At 40.0% G+C, this 16,575-nt stretch overlaps 1 protein-coding gene across 2 annotated transcripts; it reads right to left on the bottom strand.

Annotated features, from left to right (window-relative positions):
• Positions 1-2,143: 2,143 nt before the first annotated feature.
• Positions 2,144-13,612, bottom strand: LOC118776300 (nucleolysin TIA-1-like). 2 transcript variants are annotated; one of them, XM_036526536.1, is made up of 12 exons: positions 13,372-13,612; positions 12,206-12,302; positions 11,768-11,866; positions 7,374-7,428; positions 7,149-7,236; positions 6,592-6,667; positions 5,872-5,980; positions 5,636-5,731; positions 5,458-5,542; positions 4,796-4,934; positions 4,521-4,666; positions 2,144-2,813 (listed from the first exon to the last, which is right to left on the bottom strand). In XM_036526536.1, the coding sequence occupies exons 1-12, from the start codon at positions 13,401-13,403 to the stop codon at positions 2,675-2,677; spliced, it is 1,161 nt and encodes a 386-aa protein (XP_036382429.1). In that variant the 5' UTR covers positions 13,404-13,612; the 3' UTR covers positions 2,144-2,674. The 2 variants fall into 2 exon arrangements, with proteins under 2 accessions (XP_036382429.1, XP_036382428.1); XM_036526535.1 differs by having other exon boundaries at positions 4,521-4,669.
• Between the last annotated feature and the right edge of the window lie 2,963 nt (positions 13,613-16,575).

Consider the following 16,575-nt stretch of genomic DNA (forward strand, 5'->3'; position numbering starts at 1 on the left):
AAAAATGTCACTTGCTTTAGTATTAAGACAGTGCGGACATCATGAAGGAGACAGCATGCAAACTGTCAAAATGGCTCTTCAACTGAAGCAGCGCTTCAGGAGAAGCCTGAGACCAGGGATTGTGCCATCTTGTCTATTTCCACTTAAAAGAATAACATTGGCCTGGAATCACATTTAACCTCTTATCACAAATCTGATTAGCTGCTTGTGTCCATGAATACACCCCCACTTATTATATGGCATCGACGGCAAAACAGGATTCATCACCATCTGGTTTCAGACAGGCTTTCCAAGTATACACACTTGTACACATATATACTAGTTATTCTGTTTCAGTTATTGTACAAAACTAATGTGTAACATTAGTCATGTGCATCTCAGTTATATATATGCTGATTAGCATAATACAGTAAAATTGTCTAATGGAAGCAAGTGAGCTATGATTGTTCTCACCTCAAATAAACTAAAATACACTCATAACCATTTTAAAACAGATAGAAATGAGGAATAGGACGGTGTTGCATTACAGGTTACCCACACAGTCAATCCCAGTGGCCTTGTCATTTAACCTAGGTGGGGTTTATCATGATGTTGAGATGTTGAGTCCAGCTGCTGATTACATATCGGAACCTTGGAGAATGAAAAGCCTGGATGGATTGGTGCTGATTTCGAAGACATCTGGCATTCTCTCTTAAGCAGCCATATCCAAACATAAGGTTATGCATGGAAGAACTCTTCATACCCCTAACAACCAGATTTCAAAGATTTCACTGATTTAACAGCATGCAAGGAAGGAAGGAAACTCAACATCTGACATCTGAATTTACACACTAGCAGCCTGGGACCTTATTTACAAGGTCCCATTAAACACGAACAGCATTTAATTGCTCCAAAGATGACAAGGTTCTCTGAATAGTTATCCAACGGCCTTAACTGTTAAGTGAAAACTTACCACATATGCCTTGCTTGCCTGGTAATGTCAGACAGCGTCTTTTCTCCAGAGTTTTACATAAAAGCAGGGACTCTGAAATTGGTTCTTGGAAAGGCCTTAAGCAATGTCTGACACATTTCTGACTCAGTGACTTTGAAAATGATACTGTCAGTTAAGTTTTAAGACCAGCTCAAACAAAATGTGACTGCCTCTCTCAGCAGCGTACAACTGATCTCCCAATCAAGCAAAGGACAAACGGTTAAAAATGAGCCTCAATATAAGCTATACCTATACCCCCTACCCCCAACCCGCCCCAAAAAAAAACAAAAAAAATAAGACAAGTGTTATCACAAGCAATATGTTTGTATGCATCAGCTTTTTAATTGGACAAAGCAAGAACACATTGGTTATAATAGCATAAACATTATCAAAACCCCAAAAGATAACACCTTTTCAAAAGACAAGGTCTGAAAATGTCCTTAGGCACTGCCTACTCTTAATGATAGCTGGTTGGTTAAAATGAAATAAACTCAAAATAAGGCAACACAATGGGTCTTGTCCAAGTCTGGCATTAAAACACATCCAGGGGAAAACAGTGCAAAATTCTGATCCATTCAGGTATTTTAGAAAAATACTAATAACTACTACTTCATAAAAAACACCAAAAAAGTCAGTATTTTGCCTTTATACACAGAATTGTTTCTAAAACTCTAAATTATTTTTCAGTCTAAATATTTAGCACTGCATGGCAATGCGGTCTTTTTTCCCCTCCCTGGAAGAATCACAAATGTTGCACTGTCCCTAATTCTGTATGGACCAGCATTTAACAGCGCTCCTAATGATAAGGTTGCTTTATTATCTTTTATTTTAATGACCAAAACAAAAAGAAAGCAAGCAAGCTTCCATAGTGAACATTTGCATGTTTTTTTTCTTCTTTATACAGTTTCAAAACATTTGAACAGACTTAATGTTTGGTTATTTACATATGGAACAGTATACATATAGCCCTCCAAAAAAAAAAAAAAAATTAAGGGAAAAAAGTGGAATGCAGAAAAAAAAAGTATGAAAATCAAATCTGTGAAAATATAATAGTATTAGTATTGTGCAATTTTTGTCTGCCTTTAAAGAAAAAGAGAATGGCAGTAATCCCTGCAATTGGTTTAGTTTAGAGAAACAAAACTCTGGATTAAAAAAAAAACAAAAAACAAAAATCCAAGAACTGAAATACATGTGATTTTTTTCCCCCCCAAACACAGAAAATTAAACGAAACGGTCCATAATATTTCACGATTCGTGTTATTACCTCTCCTAATCGCATACATTACAAAATTACAAGATTCATCCTGGAGAAAAAAAAAAAAAACTTCCTTCTCATGAAACTGCAGCAGTTTAAATCACCGAAAGCAAAAAAAAAAAATTCTGATTTTATTTATAGTAAATTAAAAATGGCATAGTCCTTTCCATGTATTGTCTGTCTGACACAGCTGGCCAAAGATCTTGGGTCTTTGTCCTTGGGCTGGGCATCTCCGGTCCTCAAGGGCCACAGGGGCAAGCATTTTCTGCCCTCTAAGCTGTTGCGAAAAATAAGGACTCCGAAGTCAAACCAGTACCGTTCCCCTCCCCCCACTCCCCAACACCCCTACCCTACCCTCTCCAAATCTGGGTGTTCCACACTGAAAAAGGTATGTACACATCCCTGCAGCACCCCAGAGGCCCCGCGGCGCTGGAGCTGTCTAACCCCTATCAGTGTGTGGGGTATCCTGTGGTTCCCATGCCGGACTGGTTAGCTAGAACACTCCCATTCACACCCTGTGCAGGTTCCACAACCCCGCCGTTACTGACGGGACTCACTCCTGTCCACCCAGCACCAGGCTGTATATGGCTGCAAACAAGGGGAAAGAGAAACAGACAAAGGCAAGAAGGTTAGTGAACCACGGGAGGAGGAGAGGGGATCGAAAGAAAAGCACCCACCTGCACTGACACTTCACCCAAGGGAGGTTAATAAACCAGTGTAGGTTATTAAATTAGTCAACACAGAACCACTTCACTGGGAAATCTCAAGGTAGGTTATATCCCAAGCTGAGCCCCACCACTGCCTTTGTGGTTCCCAACACCACTCTGAATACTTAAATGGACGCCTCAACGTTTTCTTGGTGTGGGGTACCACAATGTCTTCGCAGACTACATCTCAAAGGACACATTTGTCTAAGAACAGTGACGAAGGTAAGCATGTAAACATTACAAATGAGTACTCAACAGTAAAGACAGAAAAGAAGCATAACTCTAAAACAACATGGAAACCTTAATCTGAGTGATGAGGAATGCCTATTTTGCTAGACTCAGAAAACCATAAACCAGGGTCTCCATTACCAATGTCATTGGTTTCCCAAAAAAAAAAAAAAATACAGCTGCAGCACATTCATGATACAAAAGCGGAGCGCACTTTGATTCCCCAACAATAGTACAATTGTTTCTTTCCCATGAGACCTTGACAAACTCAAATCATACCCCTTTCGGTGCTCATAGTAAGTTACAGTTCAAATAATGGCCTCACAGAAACTGGCCAACACAGTGCCCCCCCCCCCAAAAAGGATTCATCTGAATTAACTGGACAGATGTTCCATTCCATTTCAGCTTGTGGATAAATCTGTATGGTTCTGTTATGGTGTCAGTTGCCTTTAGCTATGCTAAATTAGCACAGTGAAATGTCAGTTAAAAAAAGACTGCAAGTTGTTAGAGGATAAGGCAAATAACATTCCAAAAGATCTACACTGTAGTCCATGGGAGCCGGTTGATGCCTGCCACAACACAAGCAGTTTGAAGAGTGCAAATGCACCGCTAAATTTACACTCTGCTGCAATACTCACTTGTGTTTTCAAACTTTTTAAACAGCATTTAGTTTGCTGTATGCAGATGTCCCAATTAATTGTACCACTACTGTGTCCAACAGTCTAACAGTGCCATTTTCATTTTTATTAAAAATGCAAACAAGAGACTGACAATCCTGGAGGGCAATAATTTTTGGACAAAGCTTTTCCAAACATACACAGAGGGGGAAAAAATGCATAATTCCACAGTCCTACCAGAAAACAGGGCAAGGGACAGGGGCAATGGAGCTTTGTGCTTTAGTCCAAAAGTTCCAGCTCTCACTGGAGCCAGTGCTATTGTACTGGGTTCATTATATGGTAAAATACTTCCAAAAAAGAGCAGGAACAGTAACCACTGTGAAGGATCAGGGCAACTCATTTATTGTATTTATTATATATTTATTAAATCAGTACAAAACAAAACCCCCAAGAAACAGACAAAAACAAGCAAACGAAAAAATACTCAAATGCAGCAATCTATCCGAGTGACTGGAAAAAAGTTCCATTTTTGTTCATTTGCACTTTCTTGCTTTCTTTTTCATTGTGAGTTGGACTGATACTGTAGAAAGGTAGAGACCCCCTGTCTCTCAAGGGAAAGCTGATGACCATTGTAGCATGTCCTTGAAAAACCCAGCAGTAGATATGTGGCTGACCCTGCGGGTGGATGAAGGTGGATGAAGGCGGGGGAACCACCACCCCCCCCCGGGGTGGCTGGTACTTACTTGAAGCCCTGCTGATTCCAGGCCTGCCCGTAAACACTGTAGGTGGGTACCTGCCAGCCGTTGGGCACGTACTGACCAATCTGCTGCGCACTGCTGTACCACTGGCCCCACTGACCATAGGGCTGGGTGGCAAAGCCCATTTTGTTCTGCTATGGAACAGACAGAAAGAATCATATACACTGATGATGAACACATACACAAACAAAAAAAAGTCTGCATACCAATCAGTTTGGCAAACAGAGCTGTTCAAATGAATCAGTGAACTCCTTTCGCACCTGGGGCACCTGCACCTGCTGCATGGGGTTCATCATGTCTGGCGTCTCTTTACCCCAGTAACATTTCACCACATGCCCCTCTATAGAGGTCCCATTCACCGAGACGATGGCATGGGCTGCCCCCTCGTGAGAGTTAAACCTGCAGAAGAGATGGGCGTGAGAGACACATCCAGAATGCACAAGTTTCAAAGCAACTGGAAGCATGTACGTTTGATGTTCATGTCAACAACTTGTAGGCTACAACTATGTCACAGTTCATGGCCACTGTGGATGCAGTGAAAGTGTGTAATTACTCATTTCAAACGCAAACAGCGTGCATTTAATTCCAAATGGGCAGTACAATGCTTCTAAAAGACGTTACTGCTTGCCATCTACCAACAAAGGAAAAAACAGAAGTCAAGAAGGAAACTCTAAGGCAAAGAAAAGTTCCACCCAGATACCTAAAGGGGAAACTTCATGAAATACTGGTGTCTTGTCGTTCATTTAATGCCCCCACAGATTCAAAGCATACATGGCAAATCGCTCAGACTGGACCCCAGAGATTTCTGTATTTTTATCATTAGTTTAGATGTGTGCTCTATTTTAAAACATAAGAACATGAGTTTAAAGCACAGCAAGCTCAGGCAGAACATCTTGGTAACAGATGGCCAAACTCAACATACCTCACAAAAGAATATCCTTTGTCTGGGAACACTCGGATTTCCATGATTTGTCCAAAGGGAGAGAAGGTCTGTCTCATCAATTGCTCTGAAACACAAAAAGGATGACTTGAATAAGAAGTTCAAAGTACGGAAGAGGGAAGGTTTGCTTGTGTAGCACAGTTCTATTACAAATACTGACCTGTGAGGCCAGTGGTAACACCCCCGCAGTACACAGTACAGTTGCTGGGGCTGGACTGGTTCACCACCTCATCAAAGGACAGGTGCTTGGTGTTACCTTGGAGTCAAGAATCAAAGAAATGATTAGTCAGTAAAAATGTGCATCATACTGCAGTTTAGAAACTAAACAAAAGTTCCATTGTGCTGGTCAGGTCTCGTTTTAGTAAAGTGAAAGGACTGCCATGCAAGCAGACTCACTTTCATAGGTCGTTTTGGGAGCAGGAGGCTTTCTTGTGGCCCAGTTGGTCCTGATCTGCCGGCCACCAAGCCATTGACCTCCCATCTGCTGAATGGCGTTCTCTGCATCCTGGAGTGAACAATATCAGCGGTCATCATCCACTCATTACAGTCCTGCCACCCCCTTTACACTGCAGGGAGCTGCAAAATGTACACTTACCCTCCATTTACAAAAACAGTGATAAATGAGCTCTAAATGATAAAATCAATGTCCACATACTACACATTAGTAAACACTTTGGTTCACATGCCAAAAACATCAAATTAATTCAGAAATTAATTTTTAATACTTATTTAATCAAATTAAGAGGTAGCATAAATAGGATATTATGTAAAATATATTATATAATTAAATTAAATACATACTCTCCATGCCTCTATTAAGAACAGTAAGGAGGACAATGGGCCATTCACCCACCATTAGTTTGATCATGAGTATCTTATATAGTACCCTGCTGAGTTTTTCTGAAAACACAAATATGATGTAATGTCCCCAACTACAGTCAAACACAAGATTCAGGTCAATACATACAGTATCACTAAAGCATTCAGTTAACAAATATGCATCTATTCATACAAAATATCATAGGAAACTATATCAATGTTTCTTTATTGAGCCTTCAGTAGAAATATGGGTAGTTCAGGCAATAACATTCCAGAACTTTCTATTCAGACACTTACCCACTTGTTAAAGAAAGAAACAAAGCCATAACCTTTGGACTTCCCAGTTGCCATGTCTTTCACCACACGGGCATCACTGGAAACAAGGATATGCAGTGAGTGAGGGCGGGAGGAAAGCTACTCACTACATAAAGTGAAATCAGAAACTTTGCAATCTTCAGTTCTGCTCCAAAGAGGAAATCATAGCTTTGAGGAGGGGAGTAAAATGGAAACAAAAATGCCCTTACACATTTAAGATGCAAGGCTATGTTGGCATGATATCTAAAAGACCAGGTATGCTATATCAACTATCAGGACACAAAACTTTTAATATGGTAGAACATGAGGTATTAATCGTGGTACCTTCTCCACAATGTGCGTCAAATCAACATGTAAACATTAACATAACATTTGCACTGGTTACTAGACAACTCAAAGGAATTTAGCAAAAGTAAGTAATTCTGGACAAGCTCATCTACTGAGCTGACACAATGCATGTGCAAGTAGAGAGCTTCACAGTTCCAGTCCATCATTAACAAATGTCCCTGCTCGAAGTACTGCTCCCAAAATTCACTTACGATATTCTTCCAAAGGGGGCAAAGGCAGCTTTGATGTCATCTGTGGTGATTTCTGGGCTGAGGTCCCCAACAAAGACATGGAAATGATCTGAGGGGAAGGGAAACACCAAAGTGGATTTCATTCAGACCATGCCCAGAAGAACAAAAGAATCTGAAAACTGTCAGCTGGTCTCTTCACACGGCGTGCAGGGGCTTTTAAATGTTCAACTCTGCAGAAGGACTTACTGCTTGTGTCTTTTTTCTGACTGCTCGGAGTTGTGGCCCAGTTGACTTTAACCTCCTGAAGGAGAAGGAAAGAAAGGAAGAGAGAGAAAGAAAGAAAAAGTGCAAAACAGCAGAATGAGGACTTTGTTCAAATCTGAACAACACACTGCAGTCTGAGTGGTGCTATAAAACCAGTCTCCTAACACAACATGTGAACGTCAGCAGTGATGAGTAGGGGGGAAAAAAAAAAAAAAGAAAAAAAACAGGGAAAAAAACCTGATCACACTCAATTGTAGAAAAAAATCTTTATTCAGACAAAAAATTTGGAACAAAATCTAGGAAGTAAAAAAGGTCCAAATAACAAGGGACTTACAAACGAGTGAAATTATGAACTTGTATTACTCCTCAAATGGTCCTTCATTACCTGTTGAGGATAAAATATGTACACTGAATATAGTTGTTTTGATGATATATTTGCTTTGATGCTTCAGTCTTGTAAAAGAACAAAAAATGCAGAAATGGTTACACAGAACACGATACTTAGGGTGGAACAGGTCAAAAATGCTTTTAATAAATAACTCCTCATTAATCATCTACATATTAGATTTGTCACGTAACACCTTCATAGGACTTGTCATGTCAAAATTAGGGTTGTTCAAATATGGAATCAACATCCATTTCTATGAATAATCCTTATCAAAAGGCATCAGTGTGTACTTTTGTGATCTATGTAGTACTGAACTCATATTCATTATTATTCAACCATCCTATAAAAATGTAGCAAATCACAGGTAAATACAAATCTTAAAAGGTTACACATAGGAGTGTGCAGAGAAGTTTAACTAAGGCCTTGAGTGAGGCACCACCTATTTTGCAAGTGTGCTCACCTGTTATACCACCAGGTGTCTTTTGAAAGGAGTAAACAACCAGGTATGTTCAGTGAAAGGTGAGATTTACCACTTAATCCTAATAATTTAAGAATGTACAGACATCCACATAAATTTAAGTCTCCACGATGACCTACTGTATTACTAAAAGTCAATTCTCAGTTTAAATTCATCCTTGAGGAAAGCGTAAGTGTACTAAATGTAAAATGATTTATTAATAGGGCGGAGGGAGCTAATACAGAATGTCATCCAGGAAGGTTATGCAAGCTAGGATTCTCATAAAAAGAGAATGTATACTCTGAATTTAACATCTGAGAACACACCCATAGTGACATACAAGACCAGGGCTGAGTGGTACTCTGGCAGACCCAGTGGGCCTGCCACCTGTAAAGTGCTCGAAAATGTTTGTTCTTATTTTAATTATTTATGACGGAAAAGGTTACTTTGTCAAAATCGGCTCCATGTGCGCTTAAAAGTTAATTTTGCATTACATTACATGCATTTAGCAGATGCTCTTATCCAGAGCAACTTCCAGCACAATAGAACATAAGTGTATCCATTCAGTTTAAATGAGTAACAGTGTGAGACCAGGCTAACACTCCCAGACCAGTGACTGTGAGCATAACACTATTCAAGCAATACCACAAGCTAACTTGTGCAATCTAGCAGAAGCCAAGCATACTAAGATACAACAGTCCCTAGAATACAGAATCCAAAATACTTATTTTGTGTGTAGTATTGTGATGTATCAAATACTAGAGGTATCAGGTGTTAGGGGGTGGGAACTGAATTTTCAATATCAAAAACAATGGTGGCCATTTACTACAATAAATTATTCTGATGACAGTCAGTACAAATAGTGACTAAAAATGTGTACTTTCTGCATTTCTTTTGGGTGGGGGCCTATAAAATGTAATGTTAAAAGTTCTCAAAGTTCTCTTCAAAGACAACTGATAACAGCATCAAGAGTAAGTTAGTTAACCATGAGAAGACTTAAGACAAAGTGTGGTTTAAGTAGGCGTAGGGCATTTTTTCCTTCAGCATACTTTGCACCAACGTGTTTTCGAGTCATTCATAACACAGAAATTGTCTGACTGTCAGGAAAGTTGTGGTGAAGCAGTTACTGAGAAAAACAACCTTCTCTGTCTTTCTATTCTAACCACAGCTGCTTCTAGGTCCCTCCATTTTTCTGCACTTGCATGATTGTCAAACTGTTTACAATGCCAATATTTGAACCGTCTCTGCACCTCATCATGCTGGAAGTTTATCCCTATTAAAGTACAGCAGTAACACTGATTTCAATACATAATGGTGGGACCAAATTCACAGTAATGCTATCCTTTACATCCTGGAATTCACTACTCAAGACATTTTATGGAAAGATTCTTGAATAAAATGACATTCAACTGCAACTCAAGACTGTACTAAACATGACTCATCACAAATCAGCTATATTGCCCGAAGAGGCAGACTACATGGGGGCAACAGATCTTTATTCATCCTCTTAACCAGATTCCAATGGAATTTTATTTCCACAAGCAAGATTTTAACCTACAGAACTATTTGAAAACAAGAGAATGGCTTCATTCTACTGCATTATCACAATACTGACAAAAATGCATTTCCATAAAACACAAGACTCCATCATCATGGAACATGCCTTATGCCTTTTGCAAAAAAGTGGAGCGAGATATTTAATATGTGCTGATTAGGCTTGATGTTATTTGCAACCTAAAATGAGAACAATTTTGAAAATACTAGAGGAAATTAAAAAGAAGTTTGGACTAAAAACAGTACTAACATCATGGAGATGCCTGGACTACCATAATAATACTGGGTACAAACCCACAATAAAAAACTAACAGCAAATATTAGCCAGGTAGTTAGCTAGGTGGCTCACAATACTTTAACTTGCTAGCTATTTAGTAATAATAGGTTACACAAGTAGCTAGTGATCTAACTGGTGAAATGGAAATTGAATCACAGCTAACAAGCCAACTCAAAATACTAGCCATCAACATTACACTTCTAGCTAGAAAGTTCCATGGCTGATGATGCTAAAAGGGACGACCAAAATAATTAGGTGGCCAGCATTTTGTATTTAAATTTTTTTATAATTTTGTGAGGTTCCGTTTGGTTATTTAAGCACCACAAATATGTCAACTTGTCTTGTCTTGTATGGACAGACCATACCAAGGACTTTTAAAAATAAACAGCACCTTGGCTGGCAAAGTAATTGCATATAGTGCATATAGGTTGACTTGAGTATTCCACAAAAAAGTGGAACAAGTTTTAACTTTAAAATCTGAAAAGTATAAAAACCATTCAAGACTGAATAGCACACCTAGCTGGGCATATTATGGTAAGTATATGAAGTTAAGTGAATGTGGCTTCATAGCTGTGTTTAGCTATGAACAGTTTATCATTTTGTAAGAAATGACCACAAACAAATAATCAAGACAGATAACAGCACATTTCACATACATATTTAATTCTGTAAGCTGTTGTGGACATTTAGGCCAACAGTGAATCACCTGGTGTGACATCTAGCCTGTGTTTAGCAGTTAGCCAGCCAGAACATAACTAACATTTACAGGAGCATGATCTCTCTACAAGAACACTGGGTCTGCCTGTTATATCAAAGGAAGGGGGGGTACAGATGCAGACCAAGGAAAATCTACCCAGTCTGCCATGCTGGTTGGTCACAAACAGATGCAGCCCACAGCTGTCTACCTTGATCAGTCTCACTTACCTGATGAAGTTCTTAATTTGTTTTATGCAAGTAAATATGCTATGGCACATCTATTAATTACTCTCCATGAGCCACAGGATCTGGTTTGTTGAGGGCTTGAATCTCACATTTTAGACTCCACTGAATCAACACACATTATCAAAGTCATTTAAAACCATACCAAAATGAACCAGGGCTACTGAACTTACAAAAAAACAGTTTGTGGGTGCAAGTTTACAAACAAGTACCCAAGACGATATAATGCACATGTGTATCTACCCTGATTTATCACGTAGCATGTCATGTATTAATGTGATATTGTAGATTGTTTATTGAAGTTTTTTTTCAGTCGGTATGCAAGGACGCATGCACTGACTTGAGGTAAAGGCTACTTACCAGTTCAAGATGTACGTGACTATGCTGTTATCCAATATATTTTGCACTCAGATCTAGACTTTAAAAGGCACTCTGAGTACCACTAACCACAAAGCATACCTAAGATTCCTAAAATCATACTGAAATCAAGCCTTTCTTATACTAGAACAGTTTGACCTTCAACAAAACATTCTCTGCAAAATGTCTTCATTGAATTTAACAAATCTATGACTTGCTGTCCATGACTTACTTGTCAATTGTGGTATTCAAGCGTACCATTGCAAGCTGCCACATAATGGCAGGGAAGGGATCTTACCACAAATTTAAGGCAAACTGAATTATAATCCTCCTTAAATTGTTACTGCTGACTCACACCTCTGTCCCGACCCATCCCAACTCACCCTGTAGATACGATAGCTTACCTTACCCATTATTTTACGTCCATTCATGGCGGCCAGTGCAGCAGCTGCATGCCTGTGCTCGTAGAACTCCACAAAGCAGTACGGATCATTACCTGCTGTCTGGAGGCAGCGAATAAGAATGTTTATTCACAAATCATGCTGCATTTTCTGGGCTAAAAAAAAATTCCATTGCTGAAACATCAGATGGAGGCGTATGGTCGGCATCAGCGTTTCCAAGAGCTGAATTTCAATGACATACAATGACACACACTTAAGTGCACTTTGAAGGGGATACATATAGAACATGCATTTGTCATTCCTGGAAAAAGATGACTAACATTATAGTACTGGCCTTATACTTTCAATGTCACTACACTGACTCGTGGCTTTTGTATGCCACATCAATAATTAGAAGAACACCAAAGAGAATGCAACCAACAAAAAGGTTTCACTACTCACATCTATGATCATTTTACAGCTTTTGCAAGGGCCAATCTGACTGAAGAGCTGCAGGATCAAGGCCTCTGTCACATCCCTGGACAGGTTCCCAACATACCTAGGGACACAGATCAAAATAAAGTCATCATACCACAGCTCAAGAGAAAAGCATGATTGAACAACATAATTCAGCCATACCTGGCCATAAATATGTCGTCTGGATGCACCCTTCACTGACCGATAAACTTCATGTTGTAAGGACTATAATGAGACCATGCAATTGGTTTCTTCTCTTATTTCTGGTGCTGTCACTGTTTAATGCGTTTTCGAACAATTCACGTTGAACATCTGCATGGACACCTTAATCTTCCAGAAAAGTCCATATTTTGCATATTAACAAGGTTACAGGGTGTTCAAATGGCAAATTTCTTTGTTTCAGGCGTTTGCTGTATTATCTATGTAGTGGCAACTACAGTGTTCTTGAAAACTTTGGATAATTTACGCGCAAGTAACAGCTAGCTAATAAACGTTAGGGCAGTTTGAAAAGGCCCCAATGCATGAAATAGCTAGCTACGCGTTACAACCCGGAAAACTGTAACGTTGACGTTAGGTAATTAGACAACTCCAACTGGCCCAGATACTGAGATTTAAATGACTGACCATTTGCGCTTCATGTATGTGCCGACACTAAACTTGAACTGAAGAACTGGAACCGAAACAGTCACGTCATCACATCCTCAAACCGGTTTCAGAGGCCAAACCATGAAAGCCGACTTTCGGCCTTTTTCCTCGTTTTCTCTACATTGTATCACACCACGGCCCTTCCCTGTTAAAACTAGACAGGGAAATGCAGCTTGGACTTTGCATCTACTTTTAATCCGAATTTTAATATAGAAAACACGGGGCATATTAACGTAAATAGTTCATTTCCGACCAACAACGGTTAGCTACGCTTACTACGTTGGAAAATCGACACGTATTTGGCTTGCTAACGTTAGCGCAGTTACCAAGCTGACACATCGTTCTCTACATGACTAACAAACGAGATTCATCCATAACTGAGAAAAGAAATTATTCCATACAGAAAATAACTACTCTGTATACGTAAAGCACACCGTTAGTTGGGTAATTAACTGGTAGCTAAATCACACGTCTGAGCTGCTAGCTAGCGTTAGCTGTCTACTTACAGTGTCTTGGGCTGTTCGTCGTCCATCATCATGATCGCCGATTAAGTGCGAGATCAAACTCAGAGAAATAAATCCGTGCCTGTCCTATTGTTTAATGATCACGGGCTTTTTTCTAATCTATTTGTTCGTCGTTGTCCACCTGATTCTCTTTTAATAAACCCTGAAACCTCGCAAATTTATACCGGCGCCAGCTGTACCAGTAGCCAGCTATAATTCTGAACAATAGAAAGGCGACACAAGATGGCGGAGAAATGAAAGCGGATATACAATTTCGCATGCGCAGTGGGACGCGGCATTGGCCCGGAAACTGAGTAAGCGGTTTGGGTTTAGTTAAGGTTTTATTCGCACTGTCTAGTCCTCATTAGACAGAATAGAAATTTATAATAATTGTAGTTTAAGAAATGTAAAAGACTGCTTCTGATGGGGTGGATATTATGCAAAGTATTATATATGGTAATTCAGGGGGTTGTCTTAAATCTTAACTGTAAATAAAAACCTTATATAATGAGACACAAATTACTCCATGAATTTTAGCTAGACTTCCATTACTCTTACTCCCCTGAAAATTGGTTGATACATCTGTCAGATTACACTAAGTAAGAATGTGACCAGGGCAGTTATATCAGTGTATTTTATTCCATAAACCATGCTGTAGCCTATTATTATTATTTTAACTAAGAGACCTATGTGTAAACAATCTGTAGTATAGTTTTAATTGGGGGTTGTTAGCAGCACAGTGTCCAATGAAGGTTCTGTTATGTGGTGTTCCACAGGGATCGTTTCTCTGGCTGCTTTTATGCAACAATCAAATACAAGCGTTAACTCTGCTGTATGAAAATTATTCTGCATTAATGGTATGTATGGAAAAGAGGAAAAAGGATTTTGGATTTGTAACTGAAGTCTCTTGTGGAGAGGTCAACAGACAAGAATTCTTAACACTGCATAGAGCAGTTATGATGTTGTGGATGACTGTTGGCTGGATGGAATAGAGTGACTGACCAAGAAGGGAGATTTTAGCAACAGAGACAATTTGAAGAGGCAACACACTCCTTTCTACGCCTGGCAAAGTCTACTGCTTCACACTTCTCAGCAGGCTGAAAATTTAGATAGATCAGTTACTTACAGAAGAGCAAGCTGGATTCTGTAGGGAAAAATCTTGCCCTGATGCTGAGGAACACTGTGGAACAGTGTATCAAGTTTGAACAGCCTCCTGCCAGCAACTTTATCAACTTAAAAATGACAGTATACACCAGGATGCATTGTGGGAAATACTTTGAGAGTATGATACTCCTGAACCATTTCTCAAGGTCCTCAAGGCAATCACACAGTGTGCTGCTGTGTAAGATCTAGATGCAGGAACACAGACTTCTCCATTATCATTATGGGGGTAAGGCAGGAGTATGCTGTTTCAACTTTTTTATTTCTACTAGTGGAAGATTTTATCAAGAAAAGGTCAATTCACAGCTTGGCATCACTTCACAGATAGTGTGGTCCTGCTGGCAAAGTCAACAGTGAAAAAGTCAATAGTGGAAAAAAGAGTCACTGTCATTTAGTATGGCAAGCTTGTTTTATCATAGTTTCATAATTTGCTCTTAAACCTGTGCACTGCAGGAATTCTTGGCACACTGAAAGGATACATTCCTTTGGTTTATCTTAATATGTCTGAGAACGGGGAGTAGGGAAGTCCTCAGTTCTTTCCTCCAAAACCTGTGATGTCAACTTCCATTTCTTTACACGCTGCAGCTCCCACATCGAGCTGGTTTAGACCTGAGTCAGAGCAGGACACTTTATGGGAAGCTTAATGCAGGGACTGCAGGCAGCCAACCAACCAGCAGAGGTCGCTGATATGCAATGGAGCGGAATAAGCCCCTGGCCGACCAGCCATCCCCTTTATCCCTCAGCAGCACAAAGCCAGTTTGTTCTGCTGCTATGGACTTGCAGGCTGATGACAAAGCTGGTATCAACGCAGGCTGTAGTGTTCAACTTTGAGTCGCCAGTTGAGACACCTGGGAGCCCCTTGCTTCAGCACTCCTGAGTGAGTACACAGATTGTCGCAGAGAGACGACCCTGCTGAGGTATTCAGTTGGTGATTAGTAAAATACAGTTACATTAAGAGGAAAAAACAGATACATATCTGGGAAGAGACCTATCTGCTTTGCCTTTGCTCCTCGAAGCTTCACAAAAGTGCTTGGACATGGCATTGGGCCCACTATGCCAAAAAAACATGGAGAGTCCTCAGTTATCAGGGCTCTGAATGATATGTACATTTTTGAAGGCAATATGTTGCCAGCATGTGAAATCTGAGGAGCTCAGGCAGTGACTCCAAGTCAAAAAAGCTCTTTTTTAGTCACAGAGAGCACAGTCCTCAGGGATGCTCCTAGACTGGCTCACGATTGTGACAGCACAAGTGGTCCATCTGTGCCAAGTCCAACGCTGTCGCCTACCATTCTGCCTTTTTCTACTTATTGACCCAAGACCCAAACAGCCTTTCATTGATGGGGAAATATCTTAGCAGGAAGGTTGCTAGGCCTGGTGTTGTGACTCCAACACATACTGATATGTCTTTGGAGGTCTGGGGTGTGGTGCATGGAGGCAAGAAGGGGTCAGAGACACTAGTAAATCCCTGAGTCTCACAGCACATTGTTCTGGAGCTGAGGATGATCCATCTGGTGTTTTGCTACTTTCTTCCACGCCTGCAGTTACCATATGTTAGTGAGAACAGGACTACAGCAAGGTCGCCCACAGCTTGCTTGTGTGGGTGCATACACACCTGTTGTCAATGAAGGCCATTTTCCTGGTGGTGCCAGATGCCTAAACATGCCACATTTATCAGGCCTCAGGGATCTGTCAGAGGGAAATGTCTTGTCTTTAATTAATTAATGCTGCTCGCATAGCTTTTTCAGGATGATCCTCTGATGATAACTGTCTAATCAGGGGTTTCACTGGTTTAGGCCCTAAAATACCTTCCTGCTTGGCATCTGAAATGAGTATTTAGAACTCTTAGGTGTGCCCTATTCAAACTCATAGATTCTATCAAGTTGAAGTGGCAACAAAGTAGTAGATCAACAGTTTCATCAGAGGAAGGTACGATTTAATGTGACCGTAATGTCTTCTACAATTACATTCAATATCAGTGAAAGATATGATTTTCTATCTGCAATGCCCTTCAGATTAAAGTATAGCATTTTGAGGAATGTATGCTGA

This window comes from Megalops cyprinoides, chromosome 4, assembly GCF_013368585.1.
Source record: "Megalops cyprinoides isolate fMegCyp1 chromosome 4, fMegCyp1.pri, whole genome shotgun sequence".
In the NCBI taxonomy this organism is placed as follows: domain Eukaryota; kingdom Metazoa; phylum Chordata; class Actinopteri; order Elopiformes; family Megalopidae; genus Megalops; species Megalops cyprinoides.